At 42.0% G+C, this 26,724-nt stretch overlaps 1 protein-coding gene across 1 annotated transcript; it reads right to left on the bottom strand.

Moving 5' to 3' along the window:
* On the bottom strand, nt 1-26,724 carry ZBTB34 (zinc finger and BTB domain containing 34). Its single transcript, XM_041726529.1, has 2 exons — nt 26,664-26,724; nt 1-6,573 (listed from the first exon to the last, which is right to left on the bottom strand). The coding sequence occupies exon 2, from the start codon at nt 6,561-6,563 to the stop codon at nt 5,049-5,051; it is 1,515 nt and encodes a 504-aa protein (XP_041582463.1). The 5' UTR covers nt 6,564-6,573; nt 26,664-26,724; the 3' UTR covers nt 1-5,048.

Here is a 26,724-nt window from a genome sequence, read left to right as displayed (position 1 = left end):
TTTGCTCTAGCAGCATTTTTATTTACAAACAGCAATTTCCATTGACTTTATACCATAAAAAAGCCATTTACAAGCAAGAAACAAGAATTCAGAACAAAATTAAGCAGCACTGAAATATTCATGTCACAAATCTAAAACAAAATGAATACAAGAGTAAAATATCATTTGAATAAATAGTCTTAAATTCATGCTATAAAATAATCCTTAATGGCAAGTTACTAGTTGATACAGCATCCGCTTAGCTAGCTTCATTTACTTCATATGGTGATGAAGTGTGGGCTTGTGAGGTTACCAGTTTATATTGCAAGATAATGACACTGTGTTAAGTCATTCAAATTGCTCAACCATTTATAACGGAAAAAAATGTTAGCCCTACTAATAAAAGTGGTGAGAGAGATGGTTTTCACATTAGGAAAATGGTCATTCTCAAAGAAACCAGGTAAGTTTACCTCTTACTATAGTCAGGGCAGCAACCAAAGGCTTGGGCAGCAAGTCCAAAGGTTGAATTCACAGCATACTTGTCACTGAGGGGCAGCAAGAGGTCTGGTTACCGAATCTGCAGCAGGGCTCACTCCAGGACTTGATCAAGAACTACAGTAGCCCTGTCTGTGCCAGGCCCAGAGGGGAACCAGGGAAAACAAGGTCCTCTTCCGGGCCAATTAGTCGAGCACTGGGCAGAAACAGTGGAAACACTCTGGCACTTACTGAAGAAGACATACGTGACGTGTGACAACCATTACAAATTTGGAACAATGTGAATGACTCTTCTGAACCTTCAGTTCAGTTGCACTGAGTAATATGAAATCTATGATTTATGAACTAGTTTCATATAAAGAATTTACATAATTCCCCAATACTTTCATATATAAAATTTAATAAATAACCCTGACCAGTCTAGAAGCACCATTCAAGGGGCATGTGCCCTTGGAAAATAGTTTAGGTGTTGCATATTTGAGTCCCTTTCAGTGGAGGCTTCACAGGAAACCATTACAGAATTTAACAATAACATAGACAACAACAAAAATCACAGTAACTAATAGAAAAAGTTGTTAAAATAAAATACATTGATTTCTTTAAAGTAAAGCTCATTCACGTAGATGATTCCCATCCCCCACCCCCCCACCCCAGCCCTTGTTTTGTGTTCCTGCAGGTTCTTCCTAGAGTCTAGGCTGGAAAAATAAAAGTAAAAACAAAAACACACGCAAAAATATGCAGGCCTATGGTCTGGGCTAAGGAAAAAACAAAGACTTGGTTATAACTGCTATCATGAGAAAAGACATCTACTCATGCTCTGGAAGCTGGAAAATTATCAATTTAGTTCTACAGTATATTCTGCTTAACAGTGAACCGACAGTATCCTTTCTGCTGTTAAACATGCATGCACACACACACGCACGCACGCACACACACACGCAAACGAACCAAAAAAACAAAACTACAAAGGCAGAGCCAATTGGGAGGCTTTCCACTGACCAAAAAAATTAACTTGTCTTCATATGCTGTATTTACAAATATAATTTCTAAATGTATTTACAGCTTTAGTAGAAATTAGAGGGGAGAGAACGGATTAGAATGAAAATAACTGTTTAAAACCACAAACATTAGTAAAAGTATAAAATTCTTTGTTTTCACAGTTTGTAGTAACAGGTGAAACACCCAGAGGAAAGGACGCCGTCACTGTCTTCACATTGTCTACGTATTGGAAAAGGTAGCTCAAGAAGAGACTCAATTATGAACAGACCTATATGAATTCAGGATATGTTCTGCCGTAAAAGATTTCTTCACATATCACTTCTATCTTAATTGACTTTTGCATTTGTTATAAATGAAACATCTAACCTAAAACTGTACAGAGATAGGGACTTTGCTTTCCAAAAAGACTTGCTCTAAGGAGTTACACAGCGTACTTCGTCTGCGGAGACGTGAAGGGACCTTCAGGGAGAGAATGTTTCTGTTCTGTGGCCATGTTAATCCTCCTGGCACATCCTCATGTGACAAGGCACAATTAATTGCTGCTGCCCGATCTGAATGGAGTTAACCTTTCACCCGCCACGCACTCTGAGAAGCACGACGGTGTGCTCACTCAGAGAGGTCATCCAGCTCTGCGCTGGCCTACGCGCTGCCTCCTCGAAGCCCTGTGGAACCTTACAGTACTGGGTTATGGCTTGAGAATTCATTCTTAACACTGCTAGCAGTGGAAAGGGTAAAGTGTTAGCAACATGAATGGGAGGCAAGTGGAACTTGCCAATGTGGAATCATGGTTATTAGAGAGAAACTCAATCAATTTTCTGCCCCTTTAACAGTCCCATTACAATGTTTGAACCTGAACTGTACAATCAAAGCAATGTATATTTTTGTCAAAGACAATTTTGGATAAGTCACTCTTTGGTAAACTCAAACCAGTTAAACAAATTGACAAATACAAAGAACTCCATGTAAATAAGGTTAAAACTGACACAGTGACAAGAACCAGGATATTCGAGGTACCTGCCCCAAGTGCTCTCTCCTCCTGACTTGTCTCATCTATCACAGAATGCTCTGGAGACCTCTCAGAAGGCTCCAAGCCTGAGTGAAAAAGGAGGTTCCTTCCCTGAGCCTGACCTCGCATGTCCTTGATTTGGGCATTTCTTGTCACAAACTTAATTTGTATCACCACACAAATTTTTTGCATTTAATTCTTCAAAAGAAAAATCAAAACCAAACTTTTTCATGTAAAGAAAAAAATTACAAACATTTACCTGAAACCCCAGAACATATTTAAGTGGGTAAACACTTGGGGTCCAGCCTCCCCTTGAGGCACGCGGCTTTGACAGGAGTTGAGCAAGTGCTTCAGGGAGAGAACACACCCCTTACTTAGGCAGTTTGACAGGAGAAGGCATACTTATATACCCGATTTAGCAAAAAGCTGCTCCTCGGGAGCAGCAGAATTAGAGTGTAATCTGTACGTAGTAACACTGATGTGTAGCGCAGCAGTTCACACGTGAACAGATAGATCCTGTGTGCTAAAGAGATGCTACCGCACAGCTACTACCCCCGGGGGCTATCACACACAAGGGCCTGAATGATTTTCTTTTCTCAAAATAACAAAACAAAGCAAAATCCTCCCCCAAAACACCCTGCCCCCACCCCAGACCCCCACCATTCTTGGTATTTTAAGAGCCAAAAAAGCATGGAAAACCAGCAAACGTCTATTTTTGTATTCCTATAACTCCTAGCCTCTGAGGTGGGTCTTTTCGTGTCTGTTTTTCTTTTTGGTGTTTGTGCTGTTCCCCTGTGGAGACATACTAGCTGCAAATTGCAGAGTCGAGATTCTCAAGTAGAGTCTGGAGTGCTGACATCCTGTGGGGAGCCCTGCAGCACAAACTCATCATCCAATTGCTTACGAATTCCCTGTGTCAGAGTATACAGTACCAGAGCCATCTCGTAAAAGCCCGTTTTTGTTTACTAGAAGCACACGGGTAAACAAAATAGAGAACTGAAGACATGTCCTAAAGTACTAATAAAACATTATTCAAATAGGACTCAGGTATGTTTTCATACAGTAATGTGTTTGCCAGCACATGCTTTTGAGGTCTCTTTTCAAGCTATAACGCAAGAGAGGAAAAAAAATTGTAAATCACTATTACCATTAGATTTCACATTTTCTACAACTATACTGACCTAAAAGATACGGAACATAAAAATAGCACCACGTGACCAAAAAAATGGTGATACACACAGATTTGGTGACACACAGAGTATCTTAGAGGGCCTTTTGACTGTTGGTTTCTTTAAGCAGGAAACACTGAGAGTGGGGGAGCCACTGAGGCTCTCGTTAGCACACACAATACTAAGATATATTGCTTGCAATTCCCATAGAGTATATCTTTACAAAAAGTACAAATTCCAAGTTCTGCAGTTTCCCTGGGAACTGCACATAGAAAAAGTTGCTGTGCACCTGAACTAGCTGTTTGAAAAAGAGAGAGAGAGAGAGAGAGAGAGAGAGAGAGAGAGAGAGAGAGAGAGAAACAACCCACAACACTGCTTGGAGAATTTTGTAGACCGAACTACAAATCCCTTTCCCTTAGTGCGAGTACTAACTCATGGTAGAGTGATTCGATTTAGTTACCTGGTATGTATGTTTCTACAGTACGGAATGAAGGTAGATTCGTAGGCCAGTAAAAACATTGAAAACCACTGCTCCTTTGGGGTTGGCTAATATAACACTACAATATGTAAAAAGGTCAGCACCACGGGTCATCCAGCTCACTGACTGGACAACGAACAAAAATTCCAAACGGTTTCCAACTAGAGTTGAATACATTTTATGGCATTTGGTTTATGTACTTGTTATGAAGCAGAGCTACGAACACTGTGATTTGCTTTGCTTGCTTTTGGACACAATGATTAATATATATGAAAACCTATTAACATTCTTTTGTTAGGGGAAATAAAGGGACAAAACCCTAACATCGGGTAGGGACGAGACAGAGTCAAAAGCCCTGTTCACATTGTATTAAATTATATATTCCTCTTACATTCACCTCAACCAGAATAAAATCAAATTTGAGAATGTATATATACTATATATATAATAATCGCTTTATTATATATATATATATAAATTGTCTAACTACCCCCTAAAAGTAATTTTAAATTAGAAAAGGTTACCCATTTGTATCAGCTGACGGCATTCTAGTCCCTCTCCGTGGAAATGCACTGTTGCCAGTGCGCACATCGAGAGAGTATGCCTCTTGGCAGAGAATGTAGGGTCAACCAGTTGGCAGAGCTAAATCACTGGCAGATTTTGGATTAAGAGTTCAGCCAAAGAGGAATACTGTCAGCCTGTGTTTTCCCTGGATACATTGCCCTTCATGCTTTGAGCTCCTTGGGAGAGGGAGGGCAGGGGAAAGGATAAACACAAAGAAGTGTTCCTTCCAGAAACCTTAGAAAAACTGCCAAGAGACCGGGAGATTTCCAGATGGTTGGGAAAACCAAAGATTACAACAAAGCAAATCACAAATATGCATTGATTAATGTGCTTTGTTTGGGTGCATTTCGTTACCATCTTAATCAGGAGCATCGGACACTGTGTGTATTTCCATCCGGGAATCTAGGGCCATCTCTGAGGCCGACGCATCATTTTCTAGTTTCTGTTCCATGTACACATCTGTTCTCTCAGGGGACTCGATGCGACTCCTGACTTCAGCTACGCCGGGATGGTTTTTCCGCAGGTGCTGGTTAAGGGTACCTTGGAATGGAAAGCACTTGCCGCAGATCTCACAGCGGAATGGTTTGTCATCGGTGTGGCCCCGGATGTGGTACTCCAGTTGGTCCTTGCGTGTGTACTTCTTCCCGCAGAACTTGCACACAAAGGGGGTGATTCCCATATGGAGCCGCATGTGCCTGTCTAGGCTTCCTTTCTGGTTGAAGGACTTTCCACAGTAAATACAGATCAACCTCTCGTTGTACGGGTACCAGTGCCCTCTTGCACTCCTCTCCCGGGGGCTGCTCTCATACCCGGGGTTATTCATCATTGCTTCGCTATCAGAACCCTGCACCAAGCCCTGCAGATCACTGTGCAGATGGACAGACAAAGCTCGCTTCTGGCGAGCGCGGCCTCCTCGAAAACAACTCAGCATGGATCTGGATGGGCTGGAGTTACTCAAACTTCCAAAAGCTTCGGACACGCCAGTTGGCTGCGAGGCCGCTTGGGAATAGGAGTATGCATGCTGGAGCACAGAACCATAGGACCCCACATTCACTGCTACAACTTGCTCTCCGTCCACCATCTCTGTGTGGTACCCGTCATCCCCCAGGGAGGAGCTGTCAGAACAGCTGGGCCGGTCAGACTTCTCCATCTTCACCTTCACCTCTGTGATCTGGCTCTCCCTCACCAGTAGGTCTCCTTGCTCGTGGTCCCCCTCTATCTGAATCTCATACTCGGACACGCTCCCACTGCTCCCTCGGTCTGAGTGCCCTTCCTCCTGGAGGCGGCTGCGCAAAGCTTTGCTGGGCGTTGTCTCCATCCGAAGATCACTGCTCGTGGTGGGCTGCCGTCCCTGAGAGCAATATGGGGGCGAGATCTCAACAGGGTTGGCAAAGAAGCTGCTGTCCTTAACTCCATTACGGCTCTCTGTTGCCTCCTCAGCGCCAACAGTAACAGAATCAACATCTCCAACACTGATTTTTGAATGTATGCTCTCCAGGATCTGCGTGCACTTGTCAATGACACACTGCATCTGAAGAAAGCTGGCTGCAGTCAGAAAACTGACAACATCCTTCAGCTGCAAGGACATTCTTCCAGTGTAACAAAATGAAAGCAACTGCTCAAACACATTGGGATTTTTAATCACGGATATTGACAAGCCACTCATGGTACTTAATGCTGAATGGTCCCGGAAATAGGGGGAGCTGGCAGCGAGGACTGCTTTGTGGGCTCGGAATGGCTGACCCTGAATGTGGACAATGATGTCACATAGTTTTCCTTGCAGGCGGAGTTCGTTTAGCTGGCTCAGAACAGTGCTGCTGTACTCGGGCACATCAAACTGAATAAAACTGCTGCTGTCCATTTCTACTGACATGAAGCGTAATCTGCAGAAAGAGAGAGTTTCATAATTCACCAGTGACTCCTCACCAAGTACAAGTGGCATAAACACAAGCTCGCAAAAACACCACCACCACCACTGCAGCTACTGCGCTCACCTCCGAGGGTCAACCTGAGCATTCTTCCTCTTACTCATTTTCAGTCTTTCACGTCTTGGTTAATTCACCTAAAGTCAGATAACCTAAAAATCAATCAGCCTAGTGCCCCAATGGCCTAACATTCATCTTTATCAAAATCATAACGTTATATAGTAGGGCCTTTTCAGCTCACTGAGAATCTGGTATCCTTTTAGGAAACGTATTTCCCTGATATTTCACTTACTGCTGAGGATTTGGAGTACTTTGTAAAAAAAAAAATATGCAAACTCATCTAAAAATTGTTCTGCCTTACTTGTAGGTTTCCAATTGGTGTTTTTCAAGCAGAGAGCACACTGGACACACTGAATGGAGCTAAACTCTTTAGTTTAGAATCTGAGTTGCTGTCCTGATGTGCATTTTTCCCCCTTTGGTTCTGTACACCTTTATATCCTTTTGGGTAGGCAGCTGACTCTTCCAGCAAAGAGTCTTAGATAGGATGAGCAACAAGAGTGATAGACATATCACCATTCACCAGTGCTCACAGCCTGGGCATACCTAGGAAAGGCTGGCAGCCCTTGCCAAGAACCCACAGCACTGAAGCACTCACAACCCAGAAAGGGTATACAGCCCAGCTGCACTCTAACCAAAACACAACAAAATCAGATCTAACAATTATATTTTAGTGCTTAAAATGCAACCAAGAGAAATTTAAGCACCTTCTGAATAAGCACAGAATCAAAGAGAAAGTCAAAAAGGAATAAAACTATTTAGTAAAAAAGAAAATTCTGGGGTGCCTCGGTGGCTCGGTTGTTTAAGCATCTGCCTTCAGCTCAAGTCAAGATCCTGGAGTCCAGGATTGAGCCCCACATTGGGCTCCCTGCTCAGTGGGGAATGTTTCTCCCTCTCCCTCTGCTCCTCCCCCACAACTTGTTCTCTCTCTCTCAAATAAATAAAATCGAAAGAAAGAAAGGAAGGAAGGAAGGAAGGAAGGAAGGAAGGAAGGAAGGAAGGAAGGAGGAAGGAAGGAAGGAAGGAAGGAAGGAAGGAAGGAAGGAAGGAAGGAAGGAAGGAAGGAAGGAAGAAAGAAAGAAAGAAAGAAAGAAAGAAAGAAAGAAAGAAAGAAAGAAAGAAAAGGAACGAACTCATATCAAATCTGTAGCAAGAAGGGCTTAGGAGTAAAGTTTACTTATATCTTCAACTTACTTGAGAATGAATCCAAAAAAAAGAGATGGACAGATAGATGATAAAGCAAACATAGTAATGTGTTAACAAGCATAGTGTGTATGATGGGTGCATTCAGGTGTTTACTGTAAAATCTAACTTTTCTATATATTTGAAATTTTTCGAAATATTGAGGATTTTGAAACAACAAATTTTAACAGGGGAAGTCAGTGCTTTAGACGTTTTTATTATTAAACAACAAAGTATAAAAATAAATGAAATCATCGAAGAGGTCAGAAAAGAAACAATCAAACCCAAAGAAAGCAAAAAGTTATTAATATAGAACAGCATAATTGCAGAGAAAAATTTTAAAATTATAAGACACAACAACGTGCAATTAAATCTGACTCTTGAGCAGCCCCAGTGGCCCAGCGGTTTAGCGCCGCCTTCAGCCCGGGGTGTGATCCTAGAGGCCAGGGATTGAGTCCCACGTGGGGCTCCTGCACGGAGCTTGCTTCTCCCTCTGCCTGTCTCTCTCTCTCTCTGTCATGAATAATTAAATAAAAATTTTTAAAAATAAAAAAATAAAATAAATAAATATATCTGACTCTTGTAGCAAAGGATCAACCAGTTAGTGTGACTAGATTACACCAGAATTTTTTTTTATCATGTCAGAATTTGAGTTAAAACATTTTAGTTAAGGAGGAATACTGTGCCCTTATTTATCCTAGATTTATGACTGAAATCAATTTGAAATCTGTATGGAATGGACATATTTTTAGAATAACATAAATTGGCAGAATTAAATAAAAAACAGAAGTGCCAAAGCATAAGTGATCTTCAGGCCGTTCACACTGTTTTAGATGCATGTTAAAACATTTAAAGCATCTTAAAAAAAAAAAAAATTTAAAGCATCTCAATTTATATGGCCTAAATCTGATACCAGAAGATGGTGAACAGGATAAAGAAGACGAATGCCAACTTTACCTAAGTAAATATATTTTAAAGTCCTGAAGGAAATACTAAGAAATATAACCTATTAAAAGAATAATATACTGTGACCAAATGTAAGGATGGCTACATGTTAGGAAATATATAAATATAATCTGCCACAGCAGTAAATCAAAGGAGAAAAACCATATGGCCAAATCAAAACTACACTAAATGTGGATTTTAGAAAGTGAAATGCCTTTTCAAAGTAAGAGAAAAATAGGAAGAGAATATTTTCTTAATAAACAGTACCTACTGCAAATCAATGGCAACATCATCCTTAGAAAGGAAACATTGTATCTGCATTTCCCAAACTGTATTTAGTAGCACACAAGCCCATGCACTAGACTCAATATCCCAATCTCCTAGAGATTAAACAATATATTAGCATAATAACCCACCTGAAAAGTCCTGCAAACAAGAATTCTATTTAACTCAGCTGTTTGCACACTCATTTAAGCATGTGACTCTTCTCTCAAGGTACACATGTAAATATTCCCAAGAATTAGTGTTCCCTGGTGCGTACTCTGGTAAATACTTTCATAGAGGCATTCCCATTTAGTCCCCGGGAGGACACAGGTTGTCTGCCCATCTCTTCTCTTACTTAACATTGTTCTGGAAGTTCTAGCCAAAGCCACAGACAAGAGAAAATTAAGGCACAGAGCCATTAGAAGAGAAGAGGTAAAATTACTATTCAAGGCAGATAGGATTATTTACACAGAAAACACAAGGTACTCACTGGAACAAATCTGTTTAGAAGCAGGAACTAGCAAATGGAGCATTTCAAAAATTATTGTACATAAAAAACCAGTTAGGTAAGATAACGACAAGTACAACCGACAACAGTAACAGAAGCTATAAATACCAGGAGGATTAAAAAAAATAGGATCTACAAGAAGAAAACTAACACTTTATAAGGACAAACCATGTATAAGTGAAGATACATATTACACTTCTGAAAGATCCGATAAACTGGACACTCTCCCTCCAAATTAAGTTATGACTATAATGCAACCCAATGAAGTACTTAGTAAGTTCACAAAATGATTTTGAAATTCATCTAGAATGCTGCTGTCCAACAGAAATACAGCACCAACCATATGTGTAATGTTTTCTAGCAGCTGCATTAATAACAAAAAATTAAAATTTTATACATTTTTACTTAACCTATTTAAAACATTATCAACATATAATCAATGTTAGAAAGTTATTTTTTATATTTTTTTATTTTAAAGATTTTTATTTATTTATTCATGAGAGACACTGACTAAAGCAGAGACATAGGCAGAGGGAGAAGCAGGCTCCCTGTGGGGAGCCTGTTGCAGGACTCGATCCTAGGACCCCAGGATCATGATCTGAGCTGAAGGCAGACGCTCAACCACCGACTGCCACCTACATGTCCCAACGTTAGGAAATTATTAACGAGACATTTCACATTCTTTTTTCATACTAACTCTTTGAAATCTGATGTGTATTTTACATTTATAGCACATCTTAATTTGGAATAACCACATTTCAAGTGTTCACTAGCTATATGTGGCCAGTGGCTACCACACTGGACAGTGAAGATCTAGAAGAATAAATACTAAAGACAATTTAGAAAAAAACAACAAAAAAACCAGCCAAACATAAAGATATCAAAATGTATGACTGCATAATTCATTCCCTCTAAGTCGGTCTTCTATGTGCCAGGCACTATGGGTTCAGGTGGGCTATCATTCTCTTGTTAAAAAATATGACAAGAGCTAGGAGATCTTTTATAATGGAGGGTGGGGAGGTGCTGTAGGAGAATGGTCCTGTTCTCCAGACAGACAGAATGCCACACACCAAGAGACTAGAGCCTGAGCAGGAAGGAAAGAAGCATTAGAGAACTGCGGTACAGTTGGGACAATGAGGAAGGCAGAGGACACAGGCCTCAGGGGGCCATCAAGGCAGATGGAAGGCAGACCAGGATGGGCCCTGTGGGCCATTTCCAATCAGTGAGAAAGGAAGAATTTTTGAAATAGATGTTGCTTGGATAATATGAATATGTAATAATAAAGTTAGATCCCTTTTCCACCACAGACCAAGATACCTTCTAGAGAAGGTCTTACTAAGCACACAAAGACAGATACCAGAGGAAAAAACAGAGTTTTAACCACAGAAGAACTTTGATACAACTAAATAAATGGCTTTTGACCAACAAATGAACAAAAGTTACAAGAAATACAACATATATGGCAAAGAAATATAAAACTCTAACAAATCAATAAAAGCAAATATAACAATTGAAAAATGGGCAAAGGCTATGAACAGATGCTTCAAAAGAAATTAGTCTTGAAACATAAAGTGCTTAAAAACATCAACAAACAAACAAAAATTAACATGAGACACAATTCTTTCTCAAATTGGCAAGATTCAAACACAGCTGGCATGGGCAGCCCAGGTGGCTCAGCAGTTTAGCGCCACCTTCAGCCCAGGGCCTGATCCTGGAGACCCAGGATCGAGTCCTACATCAGGCTCCCTACATGGAGCCTGCTTCTCCCTCTGCCTGTGTCTCTGCTTCTCTCTCTCTCTCTCTCTCTCTCTCTCATAAATAAAATAAAATAAAATAAAATAAAATAAAATAAAATATAAAATAAAATAAAATAAAATAAAATAAAATAAATAAAATAAAATAAAATAAATAAAATAAATAAAATAAAATAAAATAAAAAAATAAAAAAATAAAATAAAATAAAATAAAATAAATAAAATAAAATAAATAAAATAAAATAAAATAAAATACCCAGCTGGCAGTGCTATAGGGACTGCAGTAGTCTCATTTACTCCTGGTATGCAAACATAACAAAAACCTGATGATAGGCATTTCTCTTGACTCAGCACTATCAGAGATATAGGCACAAGAATTTATAAGTATATTCAATTACAATAGCTAGACAATGAAAACAATAGAAAAGTCCAACTTCTTTGGAATTATTAGAGTATACCACACCTATATGCTGAATACTATGTGATTATTTAAACTGATGCTAAGCCAATACCTAAATAAATAAATAAATAAATAAATAAATAAATAAATAAACTGATGCTAAGGAAGAATACAAAGTTAGCTTCACAAAATGCAAGCTCCAAGAGGGCAAGGATTTTTGTTTCATTAGCTATCATTCAGATTATTGCCTGGCACATAGTAGACACTCAATAAATATTTGCTGAATGAAGGGCACCCGGGTGACTCATCAGTTAAACATCTGCCTTTGGCTCAGGTTGATTCCCGGGTTCTGGGATTGAATCCTGCATCAGGTTCCCAGCAGGGAGCCTGCTTTTCCCTCTGCCTGTGTCTCTGCCTCTCTCTCTCTCTGTGTGTCTCTCATGAATAAATAAATACAATTTAAAAAATATATCTGCTGAATGAATATTTAATAACATGGCAAAAAAACAGGTAACAAATCAATTGCAAATGAGCACAAGGGATCTTTATGGATGACAGAAATGGTCTAAGAGTGGGTTTTGGTAATAGCTGTGCAACGTTATAAATTTACTAAAAATCACTGAATTATATTAAGATGATCAAATTCTATGATATATAAGCTATACTTCAGTTAAAGCTGTTAAAAAAAATTAGGTAGGGGATCCCTGGGTGGCTCAGCAGCGGTTTAGCACCTGTCTTCAGCCCAGGGCATGATCCTGGAGACCCGGGATCGAGTCCCGCATCAGGCTCCCTGCGTGGAGCCTGCTTCTCCCTCTGCCTGTGTCTCTGCTTCTCTCTCTCTCTCTCTGTATCTCTCATGAATAAATAAATAGAATCTTTAAAAAAAAAAATTAGGTAACAACAAAAGCAGGATACTTCCAAAATTATGTATGTATATACAGATATTAAACATATATAATGCTGAGATATATATACAGAATTAATGTAAGACTAAAAATGTTTTCAGGGCAGCCCCGGTGGCTCAGCGGTTTAGCGCCGCCTTCAGTCCAGGGCGTGATCCTGAAGACCGGGGATCGAGTCCCATGTCAGGCTCCCTGCATGGAGCTTGCTTCTCCCTCTGCCTATGTCTCTGCCTCTCTCCCTCTCTGTGTGTCTCTCATGAATAAATAAATAAAATCTTTTAAAAAAAAAATGTTTTCACTTTCTTCTTTGTACTTTCCACACTTCCAACAGTGAACATTTATTGCTTGGAATGACAAAAATAATAAAAAAATAAAATAAAATAAAATAAATAAAATAAAATAATAAAATAAATAAAATAAATAAAATAAAATAAAATAATAAAATAAAATAATAAAATAATAAAATAATAAAATAAAATAAAATAAAACCTTAAAATCCCTGTCAAATGATAATTTGACAGACACTGCTGGTGGGTTGTAAAATGGGCAAATACTCTGGAGGGCATTTTAGTGACGTCCACTGAAATTACAAATGCATGTCCCCCTAGGACCAAGGAACTTTAGCCCTTGGAACTTACTACAGCACTGGACAAAAGATTCAGAACAACTAGATGCTCATCAAGAGGAGCATGGCTAATAACGTATGGAACGTCCATAATTAAGACCATTATACAACCAGTAAAAACAAATAAGGAAGCTCTTTTCATACTGACATGATATAATCACCATGGTATATACTGCTGAAGGAAAAGGGTGAGATGCAGAACGGTATACGTGTTGTTTGTATAAAGCACCATGAAAACACACACACACACACACTGCTGTGTCAATATGCAGACTATTTCTGGAATGATGCACAAAAACAAATAATCTCTACTGCCTCTGGGATGGGGCCAAGGTAGTTGGAAGCCCTACTAGCTTTCAATGAATCTTTTTAGACACACTTCTAAACTATCTGAATATGTAATTAAAAATAAGTAACATCTAAAAAAATTCAGGATGCTTCAGCCCCAGTTTTTATTTTGTTTAAGATTTTATTTATTTGAGGGAGAGAGAGAAAGAAAGAGCATGAGAAGGAGAGAGAGAAGCAGACTCCCTGCTGAGCAGGAAGCCCAAGGCAGGGTTCCACCCTAGGAACCGGAGATCATGACCTGAGCTGGGGTTAGCTGCTTAACCGACTGAGCCGCCCAGGTGCCCCCGTCATCCAGTTTTTTAAAGGTCAGAAAAGATCATAATAAAATTGTCAGAGGCACGAATCTGGAGTCAGATCTGGGTTGAAATGGCACCTGCTTTCCACTTGTAAATCTTGGGTGAGGTACTTCATAAACTTTCCAAGTCTCAGTTTTCTTATCTTGAAAATGGGAATAACAGTCACTGCCTTGTGGCTTGTTATAAAATACAAGTATGCAGAACTATAAAGCACTAGGGGTGCAGTCAGTTAAGCATCCAACTCTTGGTTTTGGATCCTGAGAGCAAGCCTCCCCCTTCAGGCTCAACAAAGAGTCCACTTGGGACTCTGTCCCTCTCCCTCTGCCCTTCCCGAGCACACACGTATACATGCATACACACATGCCCACTCTCTCCCTCTCTCAAATCAATCAATCTTTTTTTTTAAATTTTTTTATCGGAGTTCAATTTGCCTACATTTAGCCTAACACCCAGTGCTCATCCCACCAAGTGCCCCCCTCAATGCCCATCACCCAGTCATCCCAACCCCCTGTCCACCTCCCTTTCCACTACCTCTTGTTCATTTCCCAGAGTTAGGTGTCTCTCATGTTTTGTCACCCTCACTGATATTTTTACTTCTTTCCCTTATTCCCTTTCACTAATTTTTATATTCCCCAAATTAATGAGACCATATAATGTTTGTCCTTTTCCGTCAATCAGTCAATCTTAATAAAAAGAAGTAGGAAATACTCAGCACAGTGGCTGTTTGGCCCACAGTAATCAAGGTTAACTGTAGTAGACATTTTTTTAGGGGGACAGCATGGTGTAACAAAGAGAACTGGCTTTGAAGGTAGACTCGGCTATGAATCCTGAATATGCCACTTCCTGATAATAATAGTACTAATGAACATTTAAACAGCCATGTGGTCTTGGACAAGTTGGTTAACTTTGATTTCCTACCTAGAAAAGGTCTCAAAAGAACTACTGCCCAACACAACTGCTATCATGATTAAATGAGGGAAATTCATGCACTGAATGTATATAAAAGCCAACATATAATGAGTACTGACTCTGTGCTAAACATATATATTAATTTGATCCTTTTACCAATTCCATGAAGGAAATACTACGATTGTTCCTATTTTATAGATGAAGAAACTGAGGAAAAGCAGTCAAGACACTGCCAAAGGTCCCACAGTTAAAAGATGAACTTAGTCTGAGTGGAGAGGTCGTGGTCCTAACTACACCAGACTGCCTTCTAGAAACACAGATACTGCCTGGCATGACACAAAGGTGTGCAAATAGTGGCTTTGGGAATTAAGGGGCAAAAGGAACGTGGGCTTAGGCTTTTGAAAGGTGCAGAGTTCTGGGCAAAAACCAGTAGAAAAGAAAAAACAATGAAGCATTTCTGAAATAGTCTACAACTAACCGAAACTAGCTCTGAGGTGAGGCTTCCTCCTCTGCGTGGCTCTTTATCTTCTCAGAAGAAAAGTAGAGAGCTACACTTGAAAGAAAATCACTGGAGAGAAAAACCAAAGATCATGATTAACACCTAAGAGAGGGATTCCAGTTTTCTGTAAATGAGAAAGGAAGTGCTTCACTCTCTTCTCCTTTACATTAACACCTCCTTCTGGCCGTGACAACGAGATTCAAAGCCCTCTGCCTGAAGCTGCTAATAAGCAACACTCCAGAGTAAGAGGCTTCTACAAGTCTGACACACAGGGATTTTGCAGGTAACTTCAGTCCTAGGCACGTTACCAAGCTGAATGGAGCAAAAGGCATCATGAATCACAAGTTCTACACCCAATGACCTGATATCAGGTCTAGCGGTCCAGAGGTAAAGCAAGTCGGAACCTCTTCAAGAGACAATCAAGTTCAAACAGGAGCCTCCACTCCTCTAGATCAGCAATTTCCCAACATGGGCTACTCACTGGTTTCTTGAAGGTCTTGATTCCTCCTCTGCACAGAATGTCAGTGGGCCTACACCTAACTTAGATCAACGTTGCATTAATTTGATCTTTAAAACAAAATACATGCACACAAACTTAAATCCTAGGAAAGAAAATAAAAAACAAGTAGCAAAGCTCTTCCCCAGTTCCTATTCCCAAAGATAATCACTGTTAAGAGTTTTCTGTGTTCTTTCAGAGAAAATTACAAACACATATCAGCATAAACTGTTCTACACCTCCTTTTTTAATTTAATGTATTTAATACACCTTAAAATCTTTCCACAGCCATATAAATGTACTTATTTAACCAGGTCCCAATTGATACCTCAAACAGGAAAAAATTTAAATAGCCATGGTATTTCCTCCAAGCTGAAGACTTTGCTAGAATCATGGTTTCATTTCCACTGATCATGCCAATTGTGTCCCAAAGGCGGCAGCAGCTACCCCCACCAACAGCTCATGATGTCCCTGTTCCCCTCAGAACTGCCAATAATCAGCATTACACTTTTTCAGTTTTGCCAGACTGATCAGTTTAAAATGGCATCTCATGGTTTTGAAGTGCTTTTATTTAATTATAAGTGAGGCTGATCATCTTTTCTCACATTTAATGGCAATTTGTCTAAGTTTGTCTTTGAACTGCCGTTCATATCCTTTACCTCTATTTGCACTTTTTATTGAATTGTCAGAGCTCTTTGGAAATTAAGGAAATTAGCCTTTTGTCTTATTTGCTGCAAATATTATATTTAATTGCAATCACTAAATGGCATACTGACTGGGAATTTAAATTATTTTCTACATTTATAGGAAATACTCATTCAGTTTCAATCTTCTGCATGCACAAACCAAAGGGATTTCAAAGATGAATAAGATTCCCAGTCTCACAGTTTGATACAGGCTTAACATAGATTCCTTCCAACTCAGAGAGATGTGGGAATGAAATTCATTCAATTCATAATGCAGAGAAGTGATTTATATATTAGTTTTCTATCTAGACAAAGTTTGCAGCTGCTTCGCAAGACAATAATGAATTTGATTATTCCTCTCACTAAATACAGCAGAATCAGTACTCTTTAACTCAGCAGATTGATCACAGATCTGTCACATTAACTTAAGCAAGAAGCCATCCCCAAACCAGACATTTCCATTGCTATTTTTGAATTTTTAAAAAACATGCATATATCAGCTGGACATTTTTCTTCAATACCATTAATACTTTTTTTCCATTAATACTTAATAGTTTTTCTGTTTGTTTGTTTGTAAAGATTACACTCCGGATAAGAACACGAAATACCTCTAAAAAAACATACACGGTAAGGATGTAGTTGCAGCGGGCTGCTGGAAGGTTCAAGTTGTCAGCTGCTCAACCTCTTCACAGTGTTCTGCTCACTCAACCAATGGACACATACACTTCCTGCTCTGCCAATTTTTTTTAATGGGAGAATATCTGAACACCCCTGGAAGCAGCTTTCACCTCACACACAGCCTCTGCCAAGGTCAGCTGATGACACTGCTGCCACTGGTCTCAGCGGGTTCTGGGAAGGACCATCTCTGAGGTGGGCAGTCCTGACACTGGTCCCCTTCATCCTGTGGCCAGCCACCCCCTACCACTAGCCTCAGCAACTGTAAAAGGGGGTCACTGCCACCTCCCACATCCTTTAGACCTCTCCCTTACTTGGAAAAGCCCATTATCACCATCATCATCAATAACTGATATTGACTGAATGATATGGGCGAGGCATGTCATAAAGGACTTATATGCATTATTTCTCTGAATCCTCTTGCCCTCCCCACAGAGGGAGGTACCCCCCCCTTTAGAAATGAGGAAACTGAGATTCCAAGAGGCTAACTTTCTCAATACCAGTGCAAAATCTGCCCATCTAGACTTCCTACACTAGAACTCCTGATCCTTGTCTAATTTGCCCGTGGGGAATAGCAGGACCAGAAGTCAGGAAGAGCTGAGGATAAGAAAGCTTGTCCCAGGTTACATTCCTACTCTAGCATGGTGGCCAGGGAAAGAGACAGGGACAAGTGGTAAACATTCCCCCATTGCTGCATGGGCTCCTACTGCTTCTATGAAGAGGAAGGGGATGGAGAAGGCTGAGTGAGGGGTATTTTATTAATATCCATCAAAATTACAAATGCATGACCCTGTGACTGAACAATGGCAGCTCTAGGAATTTATGACAGCAGCCTCTTCCTAGATCAGAATCTCCAAGAGAGGTAAGGGCTTTGAGCAGAAAAAAAAAAAAAAAAAGGTCCCAGGTGGCCCTGCAGCTAAGATACAGTATGCCCTTCATCTGCATACTTCTCCCCATCTGAGCTGCTGACCCTGGCTGATTCCAACTCCTTAAACACCTATCTTCATGCTACAGCCTCAATTAATTAGAAACCACTACTCTGAGGCTCAAGTAACTGGTCCTTTTGGTGTTTAAAGGTGGAAGTCACAGAGCAGATGCTACCAAGACAGGTTTAGCCCAAGTTCAACAAAATTCTAAGCAGCACTGAGACTGGTGTTCCAAAGCCAGAGCAGACTGCGACCCAGGGCTGATCAAGCACCGAGGACAGCAGTGAGGACAAGGCCAGCGCAGACCAGGGGCAGGGCAGAATCACGAGGAATGGAGAAGGAGCAGGTTCAGGAAGAACACGGACCCAAGCCGGGGAGTGAAGGCAGACCGGGTGACCAGAGAACGGGGGAGGTCGCCACAATGAGGCACTCTGTGCACGAGCCACGGGGGAGGGCCACACTGTACAACCTATGTCCAGGTCAGCCTGTGATGCTCCACCCACAGACCTGAGGTCAGGAGACGGGTCCTAGGGATAAACATGCATGCGTACTCTGAAAAGAAAACTAAAATCTGATGCAAGACCATACTCAACAAGGCTTAGTTAGCAAAGCTGCTTGAAATCTCTTCAAGATCCCACCCAAAAAAGCTACAGAATGTCTCACCACACCCATGCGTGTGTGGACAGGACAAGACCCTGTTCTGAAATCCAACAAACATGGGAAACTTACCCCTAATCAGGGTTTCAAAGCTCACTAACAAATGCATTTTACCTAAAGGAGCTTTATTTATTTATTTTTTTTAAGATTTTATTTATTTGAGGGAAAGCAAAAGTGAGAGACATCACAGAGGGAGAGGGAGAAGCAGACAGCTGCTGAGCAGAGGGCCCGTGCGGGGCTCAATCCCATGACCCTGGGACGACTACCCGACTAAAAGCAGATGCTCAACCAACTGAGCCACCCAGGCTCCCCTGAAGGAGCTTTAAGAATAAAAAGGTCACTTTGCAAAGACAGCAAAGTAACAGTCTCCAGTAGACTGGACTGATCCTGACAGGGGTGTGAACAGATACACCAGTTAATCATACTTTGCTCCTCCTTTCACCCTGCTCCTTCCACTGAGTTTAAGCAAAAGATTGAAAAGGTAATGACTGCCCTCACACCGAACAACCCTAGAGGCTCACAGGAAAGAAAGAGCGGGTAAGGGAAGCAACATGAGTTTTCAAAGGTGTTGCCTATTCACTGATTTCTTAGCACCAGGGAATGGAAAGAGGGTCCTGGTATGTTCTTATGACAGTATTTTTATAAGACTTGATTATCATCAAAAATTAACTGAAAAAAAGCATGGATGAATTTATTTATAATAATGAAATAAAGGTCTTTCCAAGCATGACAGAAATCCCAGAAGCCACAAAGGGCAAGACGAAGACATCTGACAACAAAGAACTGAAAAATACCCTTTGCAAAAACCAGAAGTGAATGACATACCAAGGAAAAATACACATGCATCTGACAATGGGCTACTTTCCAAATTCCTTAATTTATATTGCCAATCAATCAGATTGGGATGACACAGAAAATCCTATGGAAGAAGGGGCAAAGGAATTAACATTTCAGAGAAAAAGAAAAGACAAATAGCAATAAAACACATGAAAAGATGTTTAGCTTCATTCATGACTAAACACATGTGAATTTAGGGAAAGAAAAAATGAGCTACCAGTTGTGACCCATCAGATTTTTTTTTTTTTACTTGTTTTTTGACCCATCAGATTTGCACATATTTATAAAGAACTGGTAAGTGTAATCCTGAGGGATAACCTGGTCAGATCAATCAACATGCAAAAGCACAAGGCATTTATTATTTGGTCCACCATCAACTGCTAAGAATTGATCCTACAAATAGATAGCCCTTATAAAAGTATGTTAGGACACATGTAACAAGGAGGCCCACTAAGCATTTTTATTTGCTGTAGCAAAAAAATAGAAAGAGAGAGAAAAGGGGAACTTCAAAATTCCATCAAGAGGAGACTGGCTCAGGGACGCCTGGGTGGCTCAGCGGTTGAGCGTCTGCCTTCGGCTCAGGGCGTGATCCTGGGGTCCAGGATCAAGTCCCACATCAGGCTCCTTGTGGGGAGCTTGCTTCTCCCTCTGCCTGTGTCTCTGCCTCTTTCTCTCTGTATCTCTCATGAATAAATAAATAAAATCTTAAAAAAAAAAGAGAGAGAGAGAGAGAGAGAGAGACTCGCTCAAAGAAACAACAAAAATCAACAATGAAACCCTACACAGCCACTGAAAGGACAGATAGATCAATTATGCTTCATTATAAAAGGGTTCTAGTATTTAGCCCAAACCAGCATGATAAGGAACAATATGTATGCATATATGGAATTCTTTTCATGTATTTTTCTTGAGAGAATAAATATCCACTGCTGTATCAACTCTGGAAAGAATCACATGAAACTATAAAAGTCAGTGACTTTGGGAATGAGGACTAAGGACTGGGAGGGGGAAGGGAAACAGGCTTCACTTTATACTTCTTGAATGTTCTACCACATAGCTGTATTATTCTCACCAAAAGTATTTTTAAGATATGTGTAAGAGTCTTCCGAAAAATATATAATTTTGTAAACCAAACAATCTAGAGAAAGGCTGCAAGTGGATAACGAGTATATCAAGTAGACAATTTAGAGAGGCAGAAACAAAGAACTATGAGGAGCAATGACAAGACTGATCACTTTTGACCAAAAGAGATTTTTTTAAAAATCAAAATAGAACAAAGGAAAGCTTCCTGGTGTTAGTAATAGGTAAACACGGCTCTGCATTTTAAGTAGAACAGAAAGGAATGTCAGGAGCGGGGAATAAAGGAGGGAAACATGTGGTGTCTGGAGGAGTGGCTGGGGCTCAGGTTCCAGGGGTGACGGGGCAAAGAGGAGAACCACCATCAGAACGTGGAGGGCCTTGAATACTAGATGAGAAAACTCCAACAAATCAATTCTGGCAGCCACCGACCTGAACATGAGTTCAAAGAAGGACTCCATAGGACCTGGAGACTGCAGGACGCTATCCATGCTAGGAGGCAAGTGAGTTCAGCCTCAGATAAGGGGTGTCTGGGTTGCCCACTGGGCATCTGTGTAGAGCTGTCTGACGGGTAGTAAGAGGTTGCGAGTGTGTGTGTGGGGTGCTGTACAGAAACATCAGATGCCGATTTGGGAGTAATCAAACGACTGTACTGAGCACTGATCTGGTAAAATGAGAGAGAAGAGAGAAAAAAGCTTAGCTGAGAGCAGCAGAGTTTTGCTGTCTGCTCCTGTAAGAGAGGTACTGTGACATGGTCACAAGAACAATGTAACACCCACACTTAGCACAACATTTCATCAATAAAATTTGGCATTGTGCCTTTTTTTAAGCTGTAAGGACACTGAACAATGGAAACCAGAGTGGAGACTAGTTACATCTCCCTGCATTGCTAATCCATTCTGAAGAGAGCCTAAAGATGAAAGAAGGGACACTTCAATGCCATCTGGGCAAACATGCACACGGGCCTTGCAAACCCCTTTACAACATTCTTGGGGAAAGCCCTGGAAGTGTTTCCCCATAAAGACAACTCGAACAGAAGCGCAAGCATAAAATCTAAGCAATCGCCAATGTGCTGCTGAGCACACACCCTCGGCAGTGAGCTGAGGGCAGGGACCGTGTGCCCAGAGCCCAGCATTGTGTCTGGCAGAGAGAGAGGCTCTCAGCACACGTCAGCTGACTCAACCTGAACCAAGCTGGTGGCTCAAAATCCTCAGATGCCACCATCGCTACACCCTCAGCTCTCAACTCCTCCTGCTGAAGACCCAAGAGGTGTAGGGCCATCCTTTCCAGCAGGCACAATCTAGCAAGGTGGCTCATTCCCATCTAACCCATTAAACACTCTAATTTGCTCTGCTTCGTTTAAAAATACCCAGTGACACTTCTAATAAAAGAAAAGAAAATCAAGGTTACAAATCTGGAAGTCATTTAAGGCACCAGGAGGTACCCATTATTCTCAATCAAGATGCTCACGATTCCAAACCCAGAGCTGCACCTGCTGGATTCTGTCACTTGCTGATACCAGAGCCACAACTCTATGAGGCACTGAAGACCTAGGATCTCTAATTTCCATTCCACACAAAAAGTCATGAAAAAGACCACAGATGGAAGCACTAGGGACAGCAGGCATGGTAACAGCAGTAACAACTATATAAAAATAACTTTTCTAGGTATTTCTGCCTGGGTCTAGATCAAAACTAAACTTGAGCTGTCATGAATTACAATCTAATCCTTTAGAAAGCAGCAGCCGAATAACACCAGGGCTGCATAAAACATTCTGGTGCTGCTAAAACCCAATGCACGAAAAAAATAAATAAAATGGCATTCCGTGATGGATATTCATGAAGCACTCATCCTAATTTAAAAGAAAACAAGTCTAGAGTTCTTACTGCATTAATTCATGTGAGCCTGAAAGAACATTTTTATCCAAACTGTTAGATTTCCTACCAAGGCGTTAACATTCTCCAAGTCTGCTCAGTTACACTAATTCTGAGAGTACAGTTTGGTTTGACAGTGGAGTTTGTCTTCCAGTCTATGAAAAACATCAGAATCTTCTTCTGAGCTGTCCTGGTGGGGTAGGGATGGCCTCTTTAACCTCACCTGTAATGTTAAGGATTACCAGTTACATTCCTACTGTGTACTCTATGCTAAGTAAGCACTTTACCTATTCACTGAACCTTCATGACAACACTCTGACACAGATAGGGCAACTATCCCCATTCCACAGATAAGGAAACAAACTGAGATGAAGAACCTTTCCCAAGGTCACTAATGACTGTCAGAGCCAGGATTTGAACCTAGATTTGTCAGTCCTAAGTGGGAATTCTTACCTCCTGTAAGACTTTAATCCAGGCACACTGGTGAGATGCAGGGTTTTCACTGGTGCTGGACTCTTACTGATCAACTTTGAGTGAGAAGAAAATTCTCATTTAAGGATGTATCATCACACCGACACAAAGATAGTTAAGGGTTTACACTGTGCTGTACTTTGAGTAGTTTGCAGCCATTTCTCTGCAAGGTGTCCACTATGTCTGAAAACATCTCTTTACCTCTGTCTGTGAAGTGGTCAAATGGATGTTTCATGAATTCACCCCAAATGAGAAAGGTAGGTTTCAGGTAAAGGAATGAGTAAGCTTTCTTAAGACCAAGAACTCAAAAATGTCAAGAAGTGGCATCTCCTCTGCTTTACTGCTGGCATTTCTGGGGCCCTGAGCCTGGCTGGGAACCTTAAGTCCTACCTCTTAGAACAGAAGGGTTAGAAAAGCTCACCTTGAATCACTTTCTTCTGTGAGGTTTTCCATGCCATCAATATCAACCAGAAAATAACCATTAGATATTAAACTGCATTCAGCTGATGACCTTCACTAAGCTAAATTCAGCAGTCAGCTATAAAACATTAAATGGACATAATTAAGAAATTTGAAAAACATGAAGCAGAATTTAAAGTAACATGAAAACGAATGGAAAGAAAACATAACGATCGTATTCTGGATTCAGGATACGGACATTTTCAACAAGTGCTTCAGCTGGAAGGATACAGAGACACATAGAAATCCACATCTCATCTCTCCACCTTGATAAATTTATACCTGATGAGCTGGTGGTGGTGATGAAAATGTACTAAGCAGTTAATATGAGTTGCAAACTCTGCTACCTCCCTTCATATACTTTTTTTTTTTTTCATTTTAAAACTCAGAGCAACCCTATGAGATGGATTTTATTATCTCCACACTATAGAGGAGACAGGCTCTGAGACTTCATACAAATTGCCCAAGTTCACAGAACTAGTAAGTAGCCTTGTTGGGATTCAAACCCAGGCCTGACTCCAAAGTGGCAGTTCTTTCCCCACAGTCTCCAACAGAAGAATTACGTGACTTTTTTCTCTCTCATAATCAAAAGTAAACCTTTTAATCTTCCAAAGATTCATTTTATGCTATGTACTCTAAGAGTGAGAGCCGAAAACATCCACTTTGAACGGCAGCATTGGGCATCAGTGATATATAACAGAGAAAGCTGATAATAACAGACGCCCCCTTTAAAAAGGAGGAGAATCAAAAAAATTTTTTTAAAGTGTACCAACATGGGGAACCCTGGGTGGTGCAGCGGTTTGGTGCCTGCCTTTGGCCCAGGGCATGATCCTGGAGTCCCGGGATTGAATCCCACGTCGGGCTCCCGGTGCATGGAGCCTGCTTCTCCCTCTGCCTATGTCTCTGCCTCTCTCTTTCTCTCTCTGTGTGTGACTATCATAAATAAAATAAAATAAAATAATTTTTTAAAAAATAAATAAAGTGTACCAACAAATATCAGGTGAAGTATCTGAATATCTCTTATAAAAATCTGGCTGCCGTATTAGATACCATCAGAGCTCCACAAGAAGTATTAAGACACAATGCCCTCAAAAAAACACCCACTCCAGCTGGGACAAGAACAAGTTCAATAACCAAGGAACACATGCTGAATCCTGAGCTTTAGATTGTGAGTGCCACAAAGGCATGGGGGTAGGGCAGTCAAGGAACACCCTCTGGAGGAAGTATATCTTCAGCAGGGGCTTGAAGGAAGTGAAATGGAGAATTTACACAGAGAAGAAAAAGGAGGCCAGCACTTCAGAAGGGGGAACAACAGGAGCAAAGCCCTAGAGGCGGTCATAAACTTGCTTCTGCAGAGGACAGATGGGAGAACGAGAAGCAGGGAATAGGTTCAAGTAGGTGAGGAGGGGTCAAACCAAGAAGAGTGGGGGTGGGCAATGGCTGGACCCAGTGTGGCAGACAAGAGGATACTACTCAAGGCCACGGCCTCTTAGCTGATCTCCTAGCCTTCAAGCCAACTCCTTTCCTTTCCTGCAAATTATCACAAACCACCCCCTAGTCTCCTGCTGCTTACCACCCCCCTTTAGAATAGTTTCAACTTTGGCCTAGTGTTAAATTCTTTCAGGAACAAGCTCCAATCAATCTTTCGTCCTATTCCCTTTCCTTTAGGAACACTTCTCTACAAGGAGACTGGTCTATTCACTAGCTCCACTGGATCACTGGGCCTGATTCTTCTTTTCCTATCTGAGTCCTACTCATCCTGTAACAGCCAGCTCAAATCCTACCTCCTCACTAAGCCTTCCCTGACCACTCAGCCTCTGGTGACCTCCATCTCTCCTTCCTCTTAATTCTACAGCACACAGCCCCGTCTCATCAATCAACTACCTTTTCACAGGTAAAGTCTCAGCACCCAGTGTAAAGCTGCCTGGAGGCTGTGTGTCTTCCATTGCTTTCCCCTACCACATGGAACAGCATCTTGACATTTAATAATCAAGCAAGCACTCCACTCTTTTTTTGACTTCCTATATTAAGTTTGGCATTAGCATAAAGGAAGGAGGGGGGAGGCGGGGGACTTCTGAAGTCACAGACCAACTAAGAAGCTGTTGCAATAATCCAGATGTGAAGCAAAGAGGGCCTGGACTAAGGAACAAAGAGAAAATGGGCAAATATAAACAACGAAAAAAAATCTGCATGCAAAAACTCAGCGGGATGTGACTGATGACTCCTAGGGACAAAAGCAAGGGATGAAATATAATTAAGGTAAGATTTAGAAAAGCTTCTGGGAATCATTTTTAAAGCCTGTCTGAAACCAAGTGTATTAAGTGGCTAAAAAGTCCACATTTGCAAAAAGTCTTCAGTGAAACTGCCCAATATTTTGAATCAGGGACAGCCCTTAATTTCAGACACACACAGAGTGACAGACCCGCAAGGGTCTTTAGAGAGCGAATCTGAAGCCCTCACTAATCAGATGGGGAAACTGAGGCCCGACGTGGAAGAGCTTGCGGAAGAGCTTGCGGGGAGTCAAGACAACTCCCCGACTAGTGCCGCCCCGAAGCACAGCCGCCCAGCGAGGAAGCCACTGTTTACACCCGGAGGCCAACCCCAGCCCGGCCCTCCGTAATGGCAGGAGCGGCTGAGGGCGAGAGTGACCATGGAGACGTCCAGGGCCAGCAGGACGCGCCGCCGCCTGTTTACCTGGATGGAGAAAGGCGGCGGCGTGGGGCAGGGGCTCGGCTGCGGCCACCAGCAGGGCCGACCCCGCGGCCCGGCCAAGCTCTCCAGGGCACTCAACCATCCAGCCTCCCCGTACAAAGGGGGAAGCGCCGCTGGGGGCGAGGGGCCCGGAAGCAGGGGGTCCCGAGACGCCCGGGGCGGAGGCTGGGGAGCCCGGGGCAGCCGGCCGAGCGCGACCCTCGGCCCCTCCGGCGGCGCCCGGACCCGGGGCCGAGCACTCTTGGCCCCTCCGCGGCGCGCGCCTGGCCAGAGCAGGTGCCCGGGCCGCCCGGGCCTCCCGACCCCGCCCGGCCTCGCTCCAGCCCGCGCCGCCCGCCCACCCGCCGGCCCGCCGGACTGACCAGGCGCGGAGGCGCCCGCCCCGCCGCGCCCAGAGGGAGCCGGACAGCGGCCGAGGGCTGCCCCCGGCCCCGCCGGCCCCGCCGGCCCCACGCCCGCCGCCCGCCGCCCCCGACCGGCGCGCCTCACCTGCCGAGAGCGCCGCGCTCACATCGCCCGCCCGCGGCGCCCCCTCCGCCGCCGCCGCCGC

Source organism: Vulpes lagopus, chromosome 12 (assembly GCF_018345385.1).
Source record: "Vulpes lagopus strain Blue_001 chromosome 12, ASM1834538v1, whole genome shotgun sequence".
Lineage (NCBI taxonomy): Eukaryota > Metazoa > Chordata > Mammalia > Carnivora > Canidae > Vulpes > Vulpes lagopus.
Note: the sequence above shows the minus strand (reverse complement) of the source record. Positions and strands in the feature narration are given on the sequence as shown.

Bases quoted from the DNA above. Each gene is read 5' to 3' on its own strand.
- ZBTB34 (XM_041726529.1), bottom strand. From the start codon at position 6,563: ATGTCAGTAGAAATGGACAGCAGCAGTTTTATTCAGTTTGATGTGCCC.